The sequence below is a fragment of the Zea mays genome, chromosome 9, assembly GCF_902167145.1.
Source record: "Zea mays cultivar B73 chromosome 9, Zm-B73-REFERENCE-NAM-5.0, whole genome shotgun sequence".
NCBI lineage: Eukaryota > Viridiplantae > Streptophyta > Magnoliopsida > Poales > Poaceae > Zea > Zea mays.
Window position 1 is genome coordinate 5,995,219 of NC_050104.1, and position 14,960 is coordinate 6,010,178.

The 14,960-nt window shown below is 44.2% G+C and overlaps 3 protein-coding genes across 4 annotated transcripts; 1 reads left to right on the forward strand and 2 right to left on the reverse strand.

Annotated features, from left to right (window-relative positions):
- Positions 1-6,224: 6,224 nt before the first annotated feature.
- On the reverse strand, positions 6,225-7,943 carry LOC103637836 (uncharacterized). The gene is made up of 2 exons (XM_020544406.1): positions 6,588-7,943; positions 6,225-6,506 (listed from the first exon to the last, which is right to left on the reverse strand). Exon 1 carries the CDS (start codon positions 7,896-7,898, stop codon positions 6,876-6,878), a length of 1,023 nt encoding a protein of 340 aa, XP_020399995.1. The 5' UTR covers positions 7,899-7,943; the 3' UTR covers positions 6,225-6,506; positions 6,588-6,875.
- LOC109942421 (uncharacterized) lies at positions 7,619-10,171 on the reverse strand. Of its 2 annotated transcripts, XM_020544405.3 has the most exons (4): positions 9,428-10,171; positions 9,128-9,222; positions 8,471-9,035; positions 7,619-8,380 (listed from the first exon to the last, which is right to left on the reverse strand). In XM_020544405.3, the coding sequence occupies exons 2-4, from the start codon at positions 9,172-9,174 to the stop codon at positions 7,955-7,957; spliced, it is 1,038 nt and encodes a 345-aa protein (XP_020399994.1). In that variant the 5' UTR covers positions 9,175-9,222; positions 9,428-10,171; the 3' UTR covers positions 7,619-7,954. The 2 variants fall into 2 exon arrangements, with proteins under 2 accessions (XP_020399994.1, XP_023156835.1); XM_023301067.2 differs by having other exon boundaries at positions 9,128-9,609.
- Positions 10,172-11,377: 1,206 nt separating this feature from the next.
- Positions 11,378-11,983, forward strand: LOC109942275 (uncharacterized). The gene has a single exon (XM_020544157.1). The coding sequence runs from the start codon at positions 11,378-11,380 to the stop codon at positions 11,981-11,983; it is 606 nt and encodes a 201-aa protein (XP_020399746.1).
- Positions 11,984-14,960: the final 2,977 nt, after the last annotated feature.

Sequence of the window (14,960 nt, forward strand, 5' to 3'; positions counted from 1 at the left end):
CCTAGGGGGGATATTCCTGGCGACGAGGGGGGTCAGCAGCGGGATGCTGGTTGGCGATGTTTTGCACTTGCTGCTGACTGCGGCCGTCTCGACCGGAGTCTGGCTGCGGAGTCCTCGTCCACGTGCGGCTGGACTGCGGGGCATCTTTGGGTTTCTGCTGTGACTCAACCTTGCGCTGGTGGAGCTCTTCGGATTGGGAATATTTTTCAAAGAGCTGATATAGCTCCTGAAGGTTCTTGGGCGGATCTCTGATACAGTGGCTGTAGAGGACGCCGGCACGAAGGCCACTGATGGCGTAGTGGATAGCAATCTGATCATCAACGGAGGGCAGCTGTGACTTGAGTGTTAAAAATTTGCGGTAATACTCCCGCAGAGTCTCCTTTTCCAGCTGCTTGCAGAGCGAGAGCTCGGCCAAGGCGTCGGTGTCTGGGCGGTACCCTTGGAAGTTGAGCAGGAACTTGTCCCTGAGACTTCTCCAGGAATCAATGGACAGTGGAGGCAATCTGGTGAACCAGGTGAGAGCTGGGCCCTCGAGGGCGATGATGAAAGACTTCGCCATTGTGGCGTCGTCCCCTCCGGCGGATGCAACGGCGACCTGATAACTCATTATGTATTGCGCCGGGTCGGTGCTGCCGTTGTACTTGGGATAGGTCCCTGCTCGGAAGTTAGCTGGCCAAGGCGTCACTTGCAGGTGTGGCGCCAGGGGACTTCGCTCGTCGAGATAGTTGACCCCTTGGAATGGTGCGGCGTGCTGGAAGGTGTAGTCGCGCTGGGGGAAACGCGGGTCTTCCGGTTGTGCTCGGTGTTGCAGGGGTGGCCCTTGCTGCAGGCCGAGGTGGCCCTCGCGGGTGTCTTCCAGTTGTGCGCGCTGCTGGAGGGGTGGCCCTTGCTGCAGGCCAAGGTGGCCTTCGCGCTGCATCAGCGCGATCTCGCGCTCGAGGTCTTGGGCCTTCTGCTCTTCGTCGCGTATCATTTGCCGCACTTTGGCTAGTGCGGACACACGCTGGCGCTTGGCCTCCAGTATCTCTTTCTGCCTCTGGAGATTGCGGTTCTTGAGGCGCAGGGCGCGCAGCTGTAGCTGTTCTTCCGCTGAGACGCCGAGGACTTCACCATCCTCGGTGAGGTCCGCGCCTTCCAGTGGGGCGAAGCCTGGGGGTGGCTGCGATTGTCCTTCAGGGCCGCAGGTGCGGAAAGTGTCGTCTTCGCAGGTGCGGGGAACATTGTCTTCAGTGGCCTCTTGGTGGGTGGATTGGGTGAGGGCGAGGGCCTTGCCCTTTCTTGCGGCGAGCAGTGCTGCCTTCGCAGCCTCGTCAGCCTTCGGGTTAGCTCTCTTGGGTGCCATCGCGGGTGGTTTTCTCGTAGCACGAACGGTGGGCGCCAAATGTTGGAACTTGCTCTCAGTTGCAAGGAGGCCAACAAGAGTGAACAGTGATGACAACAGGGTTACGTGCTAGGAGGTAATAGCTCTGTTAATCTGGCCTCCCACGGGCACTGTACAGGGGTATTTATAGGTACCTGAGCGCCCAGCGCCTTGTGCTAAGGACGCATGTGCCCTCAGCTACCTAGGTTATCCCCAGAATATTCCCATAAAGCGGGGTTACAGACTGTAATTACAGGGATGCCTTTACAAATTAGGCCCGTAACGTGCGGCGGCCACGTAGGGCCCGTTACAATGGGCCGGATCGCACGTGGGCCTCTGAGCTGGACGAGGCCGCACTGTGGGATGACTTCGTCGCCGGTCTTCGTCTGGTGCCGATCAAGCGAAGTGTGTCCCTGCCTGTTTTGTCTCTGTCAGAGCAGCGGCTATCAGCGAAGGCTTCGAGCGAAGGGTGGCGTCTTTGCCTTCGCCCCAACAGCGACGCCTATGCATGGCTCGGCGCTTAATGAAGAGCTGGCCTCCATATAGAAATATATGGAGTATAAACTGTGATAAACTATCATGTGTGAATTGCATCATTGAGAATTGGGTTGTGATGGAATTTTCTGTAGGTACACTAACCTCGGAAACCTATGTATAGCTGACGACTAGCAAAATACCGTGAGAACCGTAAGTATGCCACCGATATAGAACGCTATTGCTACATTATGTTGGAAAAACTTGTGAGGACGTATAGGATGAGCATGCATCCTGATTGTTGCATCGTATTTGACACCTATACACCCAAGATGCTTCTCTCATCTTTATTCCAGTAGCCGATGATTGTAAATAATGTGGTGTAATGTTGTATTATGAACTTCGATGAAATAGTTGTCCTCCGTTCTTTAGGTAATCTATTCAGGTGTTATATATGTGTTTGCTCTGGTACTTGATGTGCTGATAGAAGGTTGGTAGTTTGTTTGCTTAAACCGAAAATTAGGCCATGTTCTTAGTTGGTGAACCATGACCCAAAGTTAATTTTTCCGTTATCCCTCCATGACCAAACTCATACAAATAAATGCTTAGATAATTTCCTTGTTGGACATAAAGTGTACCCGGGCTTAAAACAATATATCGAGTCATATTTCCATCCTAGATCATGCCCTTGTTCGATTGGCACAAGCAGATGTCCCTTATCCAGTTTGCCTATTCGTAAGGATCGCCATGTTGCTTTATTAATTAACCTAACCTTGGAAAGGAATACCCAATCTTTTTCTTGAGTTTGATGTCTTTGGTTTCCTCATATCTCTTGAAATTTTACCAATTTAATCTTATGATTGTTTTCCCTCCGTATCTAATCAGATACTAATCCTTGACCTTGTAATCTATGCGATGGGGTAGAAATATGCTTGGGGCTGAAGTTACATCCTCCCATCATACTTCTTTCATCAAGTTTAGGTTATGGCCATACCTTGGTCATTTCGTCGGGCCATGACCTATTTGTCTCTCTACTTGTAACGATTCTTACAGGTGGAGTCTCTTTTGTATATTGTCATCCTTGCCCAGTCTATTTGTGTTGTGTGAGATTTCTTATTGGTTACATCTGGTAATGGTGTTATGACTAAAACCGATGGTGCCACGACGAAACTGAGAGCCTCCTGTGAGTGATCAACACATGGTTGCGCTACTTGGCATGCGTTGGTATCACTGTTAGCAGTCATAATCCATTATGAGATTATATCAATATGTTATCTCTGCACAAACTGTTCTTCCACGTGAGATTCATTATTGGTGTCAGTTCGGTGATGGTGTCATGATTAAGGACTTATGGTGCCGCAGCGAAACTGAGAGCCTCCTATGAATGCGCACACAGGATTGTGCTACTCGTCGGATGCTGGTGTCAAGGTCTCTGGTCATGATCCATTATGGAACTACCCTAATATGTTATCTTCTATAGATCTCTTCCTTGAAACGATTTCGATGTTGTTTATCGAAGTGACCAAGCAACATCTATCATGATTGTTGGATCAAAAGAGCATACCACTTTGATGTGTTCTTTACTAAATTCGCTACCAATTCAGAAGTCTTAAAAAAATCAAAACCTATATCTATCTAATCATGTGAGAAAAATCTATCTTCTCATGTGTGGTCTATTTTCCCTTGACTTTGGTAGTGACTGCACGTATGCAAGTTCCCTTTACGTCCTTCATGTAAAGGTGAAGCCTTGGAGCTTTTTAGTGTTGGAGAACAGCTAATTAGTTCTCAAAATGGAGATCTGTTTCCTCTGCTGCTGAAATGCAGGAGTTTGTTCATTCGCTCTCTTATTTAATATATGTATTCCTGAACCAAGTCAGTTCAACTCGCATGGAAGAAATGGATGAACAACCTGACTGAATGGATTTCTATTCAAATACATGATCTCTTGTTAACCAAGGTGAACTCTCAACCCTTGGCTTACCGATGGTACTGAGAGGACCTGCTCAATGTCAAAGGTAGTTCAACAAGTTGGTTTTACTAACTTGTAGCTACATTGTGAACAAATGTTGAGTTTAGAGATCGTTTTGTCGATTTGTCTAAACTCACTTTTGTACAGCCCATCTTAAGGAAGTGTTTATCAGAATTGAGATTAAGTCGGCAAGTAACCACCTAATTATCGCTCTAGTCATGCCTCGATTGCCTCACGTGTGCTTTTCCAGCATGAGGGATCAGGTCGAGTCATGATTAGTGCTCGATAAAATGGATTGATTGCGAAGGCAGCATCTACAGATCCCTCCACTGGTGATTTTCTCGAATCTATATCACCTTTCATGGACCTGGATTCTTTGACCTACCCACGGGTTAACTGTGATGTTATTCGACATTCACACCCGTCTCGTGTGCTATGAACTTACTGTGACCACTTGTTGGTAAATCTCTTTCTGTGTGTTTTACCCAAGTGGTTGCATTTGGTTCTGTTTGGGTAAAATCACGTGTTTGTCGCTTACTCAACAGACTCTGATAGTACAGTGTCATCAGAAGAAGCAAACTGTACACATGGAACCTTATATGTTCTTCTAGCAGATGTTGTCTCTATTGTTGGATATCTCTAAATTAGCCTAAGGCGATACATGTTATGTCCACTAGAGAAACCACATCTTGAGGCACTCGCCTTCGCTCAGGACTGCCTTATGATTATTACTGATATGGACAAGGGTTACATACTTCTCTACTCTTAAAAGTCTTTTGCTCTGAATCTCGGGACGGGATCCTTTTAAGGGGGGAGGGCTGTAACACCCCACGTGTTTATCGTCTGCTCGACCACGAGTGCAGACTTTAACACATGATAGCGGTGAATAAAATAGATGCTAAATTTTAATCATCTTCGTCTATCGCGGTTTTAATATTGCATCTGTTTCTGTCTATTTAGACTCTTCCCAAGTTTTTGCGAAATTCGGAACATAATTGTTCCAAAAATTTGCGAGTACTGTGCCTATTTAAAATTCATTAATTGCGCGATACGAGTCTAGAAACTTCACTCAGTCCCGTGATTTTGCTCCAAATAAATTTATTAGAATTGGACTCAATGGGTTATTTGAACCCGAACTAACCGAAACCAGAACAACAGTTAGTTGATTCACTTTTCTATTTAAAATTCAAGAAAAACAAGGTGTAGGATTGTTAATCGAATTGTTCTCAAATTGAATATTCGGATAGCGGGTGAAGCTCGTCTGATTTCAATTAAATCTAACGTCGATGAAAATATTGTAACCAAAATTATTTTAATTTGGTCCTCTTACACCTTTCCAAATTCTAGCTTTCCAAATTCTAGCCTCGATCTTCGTCTGATATTTAAGCTTTTATTTGAATTTCCGAGTAAAAAAAGGGAAGAAATGAAAATATCTTCACATATTTTTTCAGCCGCCTCTATCCTATCTGCTGTCGCCGCCCTTTCCCCTGATTTTTTCACGCGCATGAGCCGTGGCCTTATCTTGTGGCCGCGCTTCCTTTTTCCTCGCACAGCCAGACACCGCTCGGCTCTCTGGTGCCCAGCCGAGCTCCCCATGGTGCGCCCTCCCTGCATCCATGGCCACTGCACAGCTCCCTGCTCATCCCTCCTCCAGCCGTGCGCATCCAGATTCTCCTCCACGCACCCCTACTTCCATGCTGGCGAACTCTCTCTCTCTCCGGCGTCGCGCCCCTCCCCCTCCCCTCTGCTCGCTCGCGCCCGGCCGGAGCTCCCTGGCTCACCGGTGTTTCTCCCTGTGCGCCGCGGCTTCCCTTTCCCCGAGCTCCCTCAGCCATGGCGCGCCCCTCTCCCTGAGTTCCTTCCCTAGCCGCGCGCTCTGGAGCACCCCTGCGCGCAGGGGCGGGCCCCACTAAATTCAATGGTATTCAAGTGAAGAGTTTTTTTTGCTATTATAGTACTCTTATTAACATGTTTCTTTCTTATGGTACTCTAAATATAACCTTCTCTATAATAGTATTTATAAGTGTTATTGCTCTCTAAAATAGTATTCTAACCTGTTTTCTAATTATTTCCTTTTCCTCACCTAATAATCTGACCGTATTGCCCCCGGTTCCCAATTTGCATCTGTTGGTTCGTTTCTTCAGAGAGTACTGTCCGGTTTGTTCACAGAATAAGAGCAGATCCCTGCACGCCAAATCAAGCAGCGGTGAGAACCCTGCGAGCAACCTGAACATGAGGCAGATCTCTTGCAAGCAATCTGAGAAGCCTCTGTATCCAGCAGAGTACTGTCCGATATAAAGAGAAAAATGACCCAAGAGCAATGCTAATGCTAAAACTACTTGGCCTCATGCCTCTGTACCCAGCAGAATAAACGTAATTGGCCTCATGCCTCTGTAAAAGGAGAAAGAATGAACCTGACAATGTACAATATCCTTTCAAATTATCATTTCAAAGGAGAAAGAATGACCCCATAGAAAACAATGGCTTACAGTTCCAAGACATCTGCATATGTAAAAGACAATTTCACTAACAGTTTATTGCTGCACTAACATCTTTCTCTAAGTGTCTTTAAAAAGTCAATTTCACAACTTTCTCTTCGCCTTTCTTGGAGTCATCTTTCTTGGAGCTGTTGTCGTAGTCTCTAAAGCCTGCGAAGAAGAAGCCTCATGTGTTGTCACCTCTCCCATCAAAATTCCAAGACGTCTGCATATGTAACCATATATTTATCAAAATTCACTTGTTTTCAACACAATGTATGCATGGTGACAAACATGAAATATGTACCTTCTTGTCATTATTCCAGGACTCTCTTGCATTAGTTGTTCTCTTGTAGTTTCTGCTCTCTCCGGCGTAGACTCTTTAGGAAACCATTCTTTGGTACTATTTTTCCTTGGCTTTCTTGGCCTAACGTAAACAAACATGAGAATGTAAACAATATGAGAAAGAAAGAAACATGAGAATGAATTAGAAAATTTAAAGCTTGCCTTTTCTTAGTTCCGTTGAGTGGGCACTTGTAACTGGCTTTCCTGTGTCCTAACTCTCCACAATTGGGACACCGCACTTTGCCTCTAATCATTTTTTTAGTCTTCTCATTCTCATTTTCAGCAAACTTTTTAGTACATTTAGACCCACCACTTCCACCTTCAAGGCAACTTTTGATCCTATTTTTTGTTGCCTTCCAACTCCCCTTTTACTAAGTGGTGCACCAACCTCAAATGCCAAATCCACCTTGGGCCACTTTTCCTTGCTTGGGAGTTGTTCTATTTGTCTAGCATATGCCTTCCTAAACTTCTCCACAGAGTAGTAATCATGAACGAAGTCCTCCATCCTCACATTTCTAATTTGTCGGGCTGTTATCAATGACAAAGCATGCTGGCAAGGCTTGCCAGTGTGTTGCCACTCGCAACAGGAGCACTCATGCAAATATGCTTTAACCACAAACCTACGGTTGAAATTGTCCCACACCTCAGCAGCATAGTTATCACCTTTGATAACAGTTAAATGTCCCAGACCTCTAGTTCTAGCATTCAAGATTTGTATGACCGCTGGTAATATCCTTCCATACAATCTTTCCCCAATTTTTCTCCTCTTGTAAGAGAGAATCATAATCATCTCCCTTATCTTGTCAGCCAACTCAACAACAGGCAAGTCCTTTATATCTTTGATCCAATTGTTAAAAACTTCAGCCACATTGCTTGTCACATAATCACACTTGATGTCAGGATCAAAGTCTGACCTCTGCCACTTAAGCTTATGATGTGTTTCCAACCAGCTCTTAGCACTAGAGAGCGCCGCATAAACTATAGCCATGTGGCTCTCATAAACATGTTTGTCATATGCCCTAGCTGCTGGCCACATGTGTCCACTGCTGTCACCCGAATATCTCTTAACAAAATTCTGCATCAGATGCCTAAAGCATTCTCTTCTATCGACTTCTGGAAACACATCACGCACTGCATTTAGCAATCCTTTGCAAGCATCTGAACAAATAGCAAGTTTTGGAAGATCTCCCACAACCTTATGTAGCTGAGCCATCCACCATTTCCAATTATCTTCTGTCTCTGAGTCCATAAATCCATATGCAAGTGGGTACATCCAATTATGACCATCCACACCAATTGCAGCAGCTAAATGACCATTCCACCTGCCATTTAGTGCAGTTGCATCAACACCAAGCCATGGTCTACAACCCGTCCGAAAACCTTCAATAGAAGGACCAAGTGCACAAAAAAACGATGGAAATAAGCCTTGCCCTTAACCACCTTGCATTCAATTTCAATAACACTATCTGGCATTCTCTTCATGACCTCTGCCCTCCAATTGTATAACAGCTGAAAACTCTCTTCCCATGAACCATATAATTCATCCAAAGCCTTCTCTTTTCCTTTCCAGACCGTGTCATAGCCAATTGTGCACTTGTGCTCATCTTGCAACCTAACCTGTAGCTCCTTAGTACCCATATGAGGATATTTTCTGAGTATAGAAACTGCCTTGGAGGCAACCCACTTACACGAAGGTGTAGTTGTCCTTCTCCTACTGCTAGATGTACACGTGTGTACATCATTCAACACTGTGACCTGCATATGCAACATAACAAATTGCATGAGGCAAATATGTACAAAAAATACAATTCAAATACACTTGTATGTTGTGTTAGGAGTTCGTACCACAACAGACACTTCACCCTCCTTCTTGAACCCAACAATAGACCATGGACATCCATCACCCTTGCAGTACCCTCTGTATTTGGACTTGTTGGTCGCCTCAATACCCAACTCGAATTCTTTATTTATGGCATATTGTCTAACAGCCAATCTAAAATCCTTCATATTAGGATATCTGGTTCCTACCTCCATAGATGGATTATTCATATCATGCTCAGTCATTGACATCTCCGGAATATTATCAACAACCGGAATAAGTGCACCTTCATCACCTTGTATCGGTGGAATTCCATAACCACTTTCTCCATCAGCACTAGAATTCGGGACAGCATCATTTTGCATATTAATTTCTTCCTCCATCTCATCTTCATGTCTGAAACCTAAAAGTTCATAAACTTGTGCTTCGTCACAAAGTTCTATGTGTCCTTCATCCTCTCTTTCTTCTTGAATTGCTATTGAATCCCAATCCACTAAAGGAGGTGGCTCCTCTATAAATGGAATTGATGGCTCTACTCTTGGATATGAATTAGTAGATGGAATCGGCGGTGGTACCAATGCTAGTTCAAACCTATTCATGCCAAAAACAGATAGTAGATAAGTTATAATTTGTTAGTTTGTTCCTAATGGATCTAAAATCAGCACAATATAACAAATGTGTACCTTCTATTTTCCTCATCGATGGTCCCAAATGATTTATCTCCATCCATAGGCACTGTCGCTGTGGCTATCCCAATAAGTCTCGGGTATTATTTCACCTACAAGGACGAATTTAGATAGTCTATCCTTCGCTAAATCTGAAACAAACAAATTAAAATGCTACACATTGAACAGATAAGCCACTGACTGTCAACAAATTGAGGATACAAGACATTGAATGTTGTTCTCAGGTTTGATGATGTATGGTATTGGTCCAAACCATGTGCAGTCTACCCGATGAATAGGAAACAAACAACCATGAACCTGATATGACGGCGAGGAGGGAGGCGCTACTGCTCTAGCGGTGAGGAGGGCGGCGCCCCTACTACGGCGGCGAGGAGGGAGGTGCTCCTGCTCTGGCGGCAAGGAGGGCGGCACCCCTGCTACGGCGGCGAAGAGGGAGCCGAGAGGAGGGAGGCCAACGGCGAGGTGAGAGACCGACGGCAGGGAGTCGTGCAGCGGCTGCAGGAAGCCAGGAATGGAGACTCCGATGTATGGGGATGGGATTATGGGAACCACAAATCAAAGAGATACGGTCAAAAAAAAGAAGGGGCAATACGGTCAGATTATGAGGTGAAGAAAAAGAGATGATTAAAAAACAGATTAGAATACTATTTTAGAGAGCAATAACACTTATAAATACTATTATAGAGAAGGCTATATTTAGAGTACCATAAGAAAGAAGCTTGTTAATAAGAGTACTGTAATAGCAAAAAACTCTCAAGTGAATACCCATTATTTTTTACAATTTTTTTTAATATATACATGTATGTAGTATATATACATAGGAAATAGGAAATGAGCAAAATAGTGAAGGAATCATGTTACTTTGGGCTAAAAATATGTCATTCCTACCTCCTCCAGCCGGCCCATTACCATGTCTTGGCCCATTATTCTCACACATCCATACCACACGGTCGGCCACTTTGGCTGTTTGGCACTTTGCCTGTTACCCTGTTCGATTGGTCGCTGGACGTCAGGACAGGAGGACTCCAGCAGTCCAGCCGCCACCACACTACCGCTGTATCGCAGCCGCTAGGGCAGGGCCGCTGGCCGCACCGCCGCACTGCAGCAGGGCAAGTGCGTGTTCTCCGCCGGCCTGACCGCCTCTCCGCGCGCTGCCAGGAAATAGGCCGCCAGCCCGCCAGGCGCCTACAGACCGCAGTGTCTGTTCCGCTGTCCGGCTGTCCGGCGTGGCGGCGTCCGCCTCACGCTGTCAGGGGTCAGGCAGCGCTCCCCGCTCGGCGCTCGCTACGCACACCGTCAGCCCGCCAGAGTAAGGAATCTGCTCTACAATACAGTCTGAATATTGCAGGATTAATAGTAGTATAAGCCTATACAAAGAGACAAGAAGTTAATTAAATGCTATCAATTATCACTGGTTTCATGCTGATATGTTTTTGGGTGTTATTGATAGGCAACTTGTTGAGCTTAATAACAGGTTTGATGAGGTCAACACTGAGTTACTTAGATGCATGGCATCATTTAGTCCAGCCAAGAATTTTTCTGCCTTTGATGTTGAGAGATTGGTTAAACTTGCTGGACATTATCCTCATGATTTTGAATTTGAAGAGAAGGCACAACTTCCTTTTCAACTTAATCGCTATATTGAAGATGTGAGGAATGATGAAAACTTTAAAAATTTGAAAGGCCTAGCTGAGTTGTCTATGATGCTTGTTAAAACAGATAAGATTCTGAGGTATGACATTGTCTACAAACTTCTTAAGTTGGTGCTAGTTCTCCCTGTTGCAACTGCCGGTGTTGAGAGGATTTTTTCTTCAATGAACTACATAAAAAACAAGCTAAGAAGCAAGATGGGTCAAAAATTCTTGAATGGATGTTTGGTTACTTTTATTGAAAGGGAATTCTTTTTAAAAGTCAAAGATGAGGACATCATTGCTCAATTTCAAAGCATGAAGGATCGGAAAGTTAGATTGTGATTTGTAAGCTTTCTTCTCATTTTATCATATCAAACAATTATTTGTCTTTACTCTTTGTATTATCTATTATGGTATGTTCTAGAATTTTAAATTATAATAACTAGTTATTGAATCAGTTATGCCTAAATTGTTTATGCTTAATTATATGTTATATATACAAATAGTTATCTATGTATGTCAATAGAAAAACTTTATTAGTTAAACATCCTAGAAAATTTTCGAATACCCACACTCTAAATCCTGGGCCCGCCACTGCCTACGCGCGGGTCCTCTCATGGCATCCAGTCGCTCGCTCCACAGCTCGGATATCGCCCATGGCGGCTCCCCCTGCTCGGCACCGCCTCGAGCTCGCTATGTCGTGCGCCCTGCTCTCTGTTGCTGCTCGCTGGTGCTCCGCCATGGAGCTCGCCCGCGACGCCCGACATTCTGTCTGTTCGTGCTCGCCCCTGTGTCAACCCCGTCGTCGCGCCGGTATCCTGCTCGCGAGTTTCTCCTGCGCACTATAGTGCTGGCCGGTCTTCTCTTCCAGCTCGCTCCCTTCGCTAGCCGTCCTAGCTCCAATCCATGGCGCTCGGCACCTACACTCCATGGTCCTGGGCGACAACACAGAGTGCGTGGTCGCCGACCCGACAACCGCCATTCCCTGCTCGGTCATGGCAACGGGCCACCGCGCCCCTGCTTCCGGCTCCCTGCCCTCCCATGGAGCCCAGCGCCGCCTCGAATCTGCCATGTCCATTGCAGGTCGTCGATCTCCTATTTGCCCTGGACATCGCCTCGACGCCCCATCACAGCAGCTCGTCATGGAACTCTTGTGCTTGTTGTTGATTCCCGGTTGTCTCCGACCTTTGTCTCGCCATGTCTTTCGGTCATCAAGGACTGATGCATTCATGACAACTACATGTTGGTACAACAATCAATTAAGATACTTCACCATCACAAAACTGCAAGTTTATTCTTGATACATGAGATTTCAAAATCATTTGATTCAGTTGCTTGGGCCTTCCTAATTGAAATTCTTACACACTTGGATTTGAGTTTTTATTAGAGAAATCTTATCTCTAACCTCCTCAAATCAGCCTCTAGTTTGGTTATCCTTAATGGTGGGCCAGGGGAAACCAAATGTCATTAGCGTGGTCTTCATCAGGGAGACCCTCTCTCTCCCATGTTGTTCATATTGGTCATGGATATTCTAAATATCTTATTTATCAAAGCTAAATAGGAAGGCATATTAATACCATTAGGCTATCCGCACTCATTCTACCCTATTTCTCTACCCTAAAAGCAATATTCTGTCCTAGTCAGCGAGATTCTCTACCCTATACTACAATCCTCCGCACTCATCTCTATCCTATATTTCCACCCTATACCGACTACCCTTCTCTTTCTTCTCCACACTCTCCCTACCATACGGTGACCTGGCCTGCCACGTGAAGAAAGAGAAGCGGTAGGGGAGCGACGGCAGCAACTCCATAGCTGAGGTGAGAGAACGTTCACCCTACCATACGGTGAGGTTTAGAGCACACCGCTGCAGCATTCGGGTTACCCTATACCTCACTCTAAAGCTTTAGGGAGAGCTTCCCAGTACCTCACTGCGCCCAGCCTTACACTCCATTGGTTAGTGTATGTCACTTTATGCAGATGATGTGGCACTATTTTATTCATCCTGGTGACGGAGACCTACAACTCACTAGAAACCTCTTGCAAGTTTTTAGTGACGTCTCAAGTTTGCATACCAACCTCCAAAAGAGTTATGTGACCCCCATTCACTGTGAAGGTGAAAGTGTGGACGTAGTGAGCAACGTCTTACAATGCACAACATCTAGTTTCCCTACTACATATTTCAATTTGTTCTTACCCATATCTAATAAGAAGTTGAAAAGATGTGATTCACTACCTTTGATTGGAAAATAGCCAACACGTTGCCAGGATGGAAACATCTCTGATGACACTTGTAGGTCACGCGGTTATGGTTTGTTTTGTGCTCACTACTATACCTATCTATATGTTGGTGGCTATCAAAGTCCGAAAGTGGTTTGTATGAGCAATTGATAAAATAAGGAGGGGATTTTTATGGAACGGACGGAAGGACATCAATGGGGCAGTTGTGTAGTTGCATGGGAGAAGGTAATACATGATAACCTTCAAATGTTATACTATCCGAAGGTAATACGGACTTCGACTATACTTGGCCCTTCCTTGGCAATGATATTATACACCTATTTATAGGGTTGGGGTTCATACTTGGTAGCTCAAAATTACAACATTAACTATATATCACTATGAAGGTGTAGGGATGAAGTGTCGTGTACGTCTTCTCTTCTCTCTTCGTAGCTACTTTTTAGTGTGGCTCTAAAGATGTTGTGTAATCTAAAACTAAGTTTTATGATGAACCTTAGATTCACCCGTAAGATAGCGGTGGGTACCCAAAACCCAAATGCCCAAAGGGTTTTACCCGATGTGAAGGCGAGTATGGAATGATTATTTTACTAATGGATAAGTTTATGGACAAGACCCTCTACCCCTCGGGTAGACGAGTATGGATACAGGTGTGTACTACCCATACTTGTGTACCTATAGGTAAAATATACCCACATCAGACCATTGTTAACATCTAAAAAAGCCTATGTTGACTAAAAGAAAATCATTCACTAGCTATCTTTTGTTTAACTATGAAGTTATGTAATCATAGGTTTTTTTGTATCTGAAGTTGAACTTTTTTGTATGTTTGTCTGACATTTTGAGTGCTTGGCATATTAGAATTTGGGACTTTCCTAGCGGGTACGGGTTACCCTAGAGAGTTATCTGCTATTATGGTACTCATAAGAAGTGGCTTCTCCACAATAGTACTAATAGATTGGGCTTCTCTGTAATGACACTTACAAATGGAGAACTTCTCTAAAACAGTATTTTACGTTTATTTCACCCATTTTTATTTTATTTTCTTATTTTCTACCAATTGAAAATGCATTTCTATCATATTGAAATTCTTCAAGCTCGGAGGTTTATCGGATTTGGGTTGTTCTAAATATCCTACCTACTATGGCCTAGATTTTTACCTTCTAGGGTATAACAAGATCCATGGAAGACCGGCGGATTCAGATTCAATTTTGGACGATACATAAATTATGATGCTTTTTTGGAAGGACTAAATCTTTAACATGTTGCCTTTTGCTAGATGATGTGTGCCACGTTTTGATTGATTTGAAACATATCATGTTACATGCATTCAATTTGTATTTATACTATATCTATTGAATGCAGAAGCATCCACAGTTAGCCTAGAATATAGGTAAAAATGTATTGTTAAGTGATAGAAAATAAGAAAAGAAAATATAAATTGATGAAATAAGGGTGCAATACTGTTTTAGAGAAGTTACTCATTAAGAGCATATCCAAGAGACTCTTTATTTTGGCTCTCTATTTACCTTTTCATAAAGATTACACTCTATATGTATCATCTCACACCAACAGACTATCTATCTAGTTTTGCTAGTCATGTGGCTAACCAAATTTGGCTAGTAAGAGAGCCAATTTGAAGAGTCAGATAGCTTGGCGAGTCAGATGACTAGTCCGTTGGAGAGTTATTTTGCTGTTGAGTAGCCAAAATTTGGCTTGGCGAGCCATTTAACTAGTCTCTTGGAGATGCCCTAATAAGTACCATTATAAAAAAGGCCAATTGGTTGATGCTATGTGAGAAGTCACTTCTTACAGGTTCTATAATAGCAAATTACTTGTTACCCAATGGCTGTGGTACAGATACGGGTAAGAATTTATACTTGTGAGTGGATATGGGCAAATCGATGAGTAGATTTTTTTGATGATTACGGATATAGAATGACACTACCGATAAGTATGGG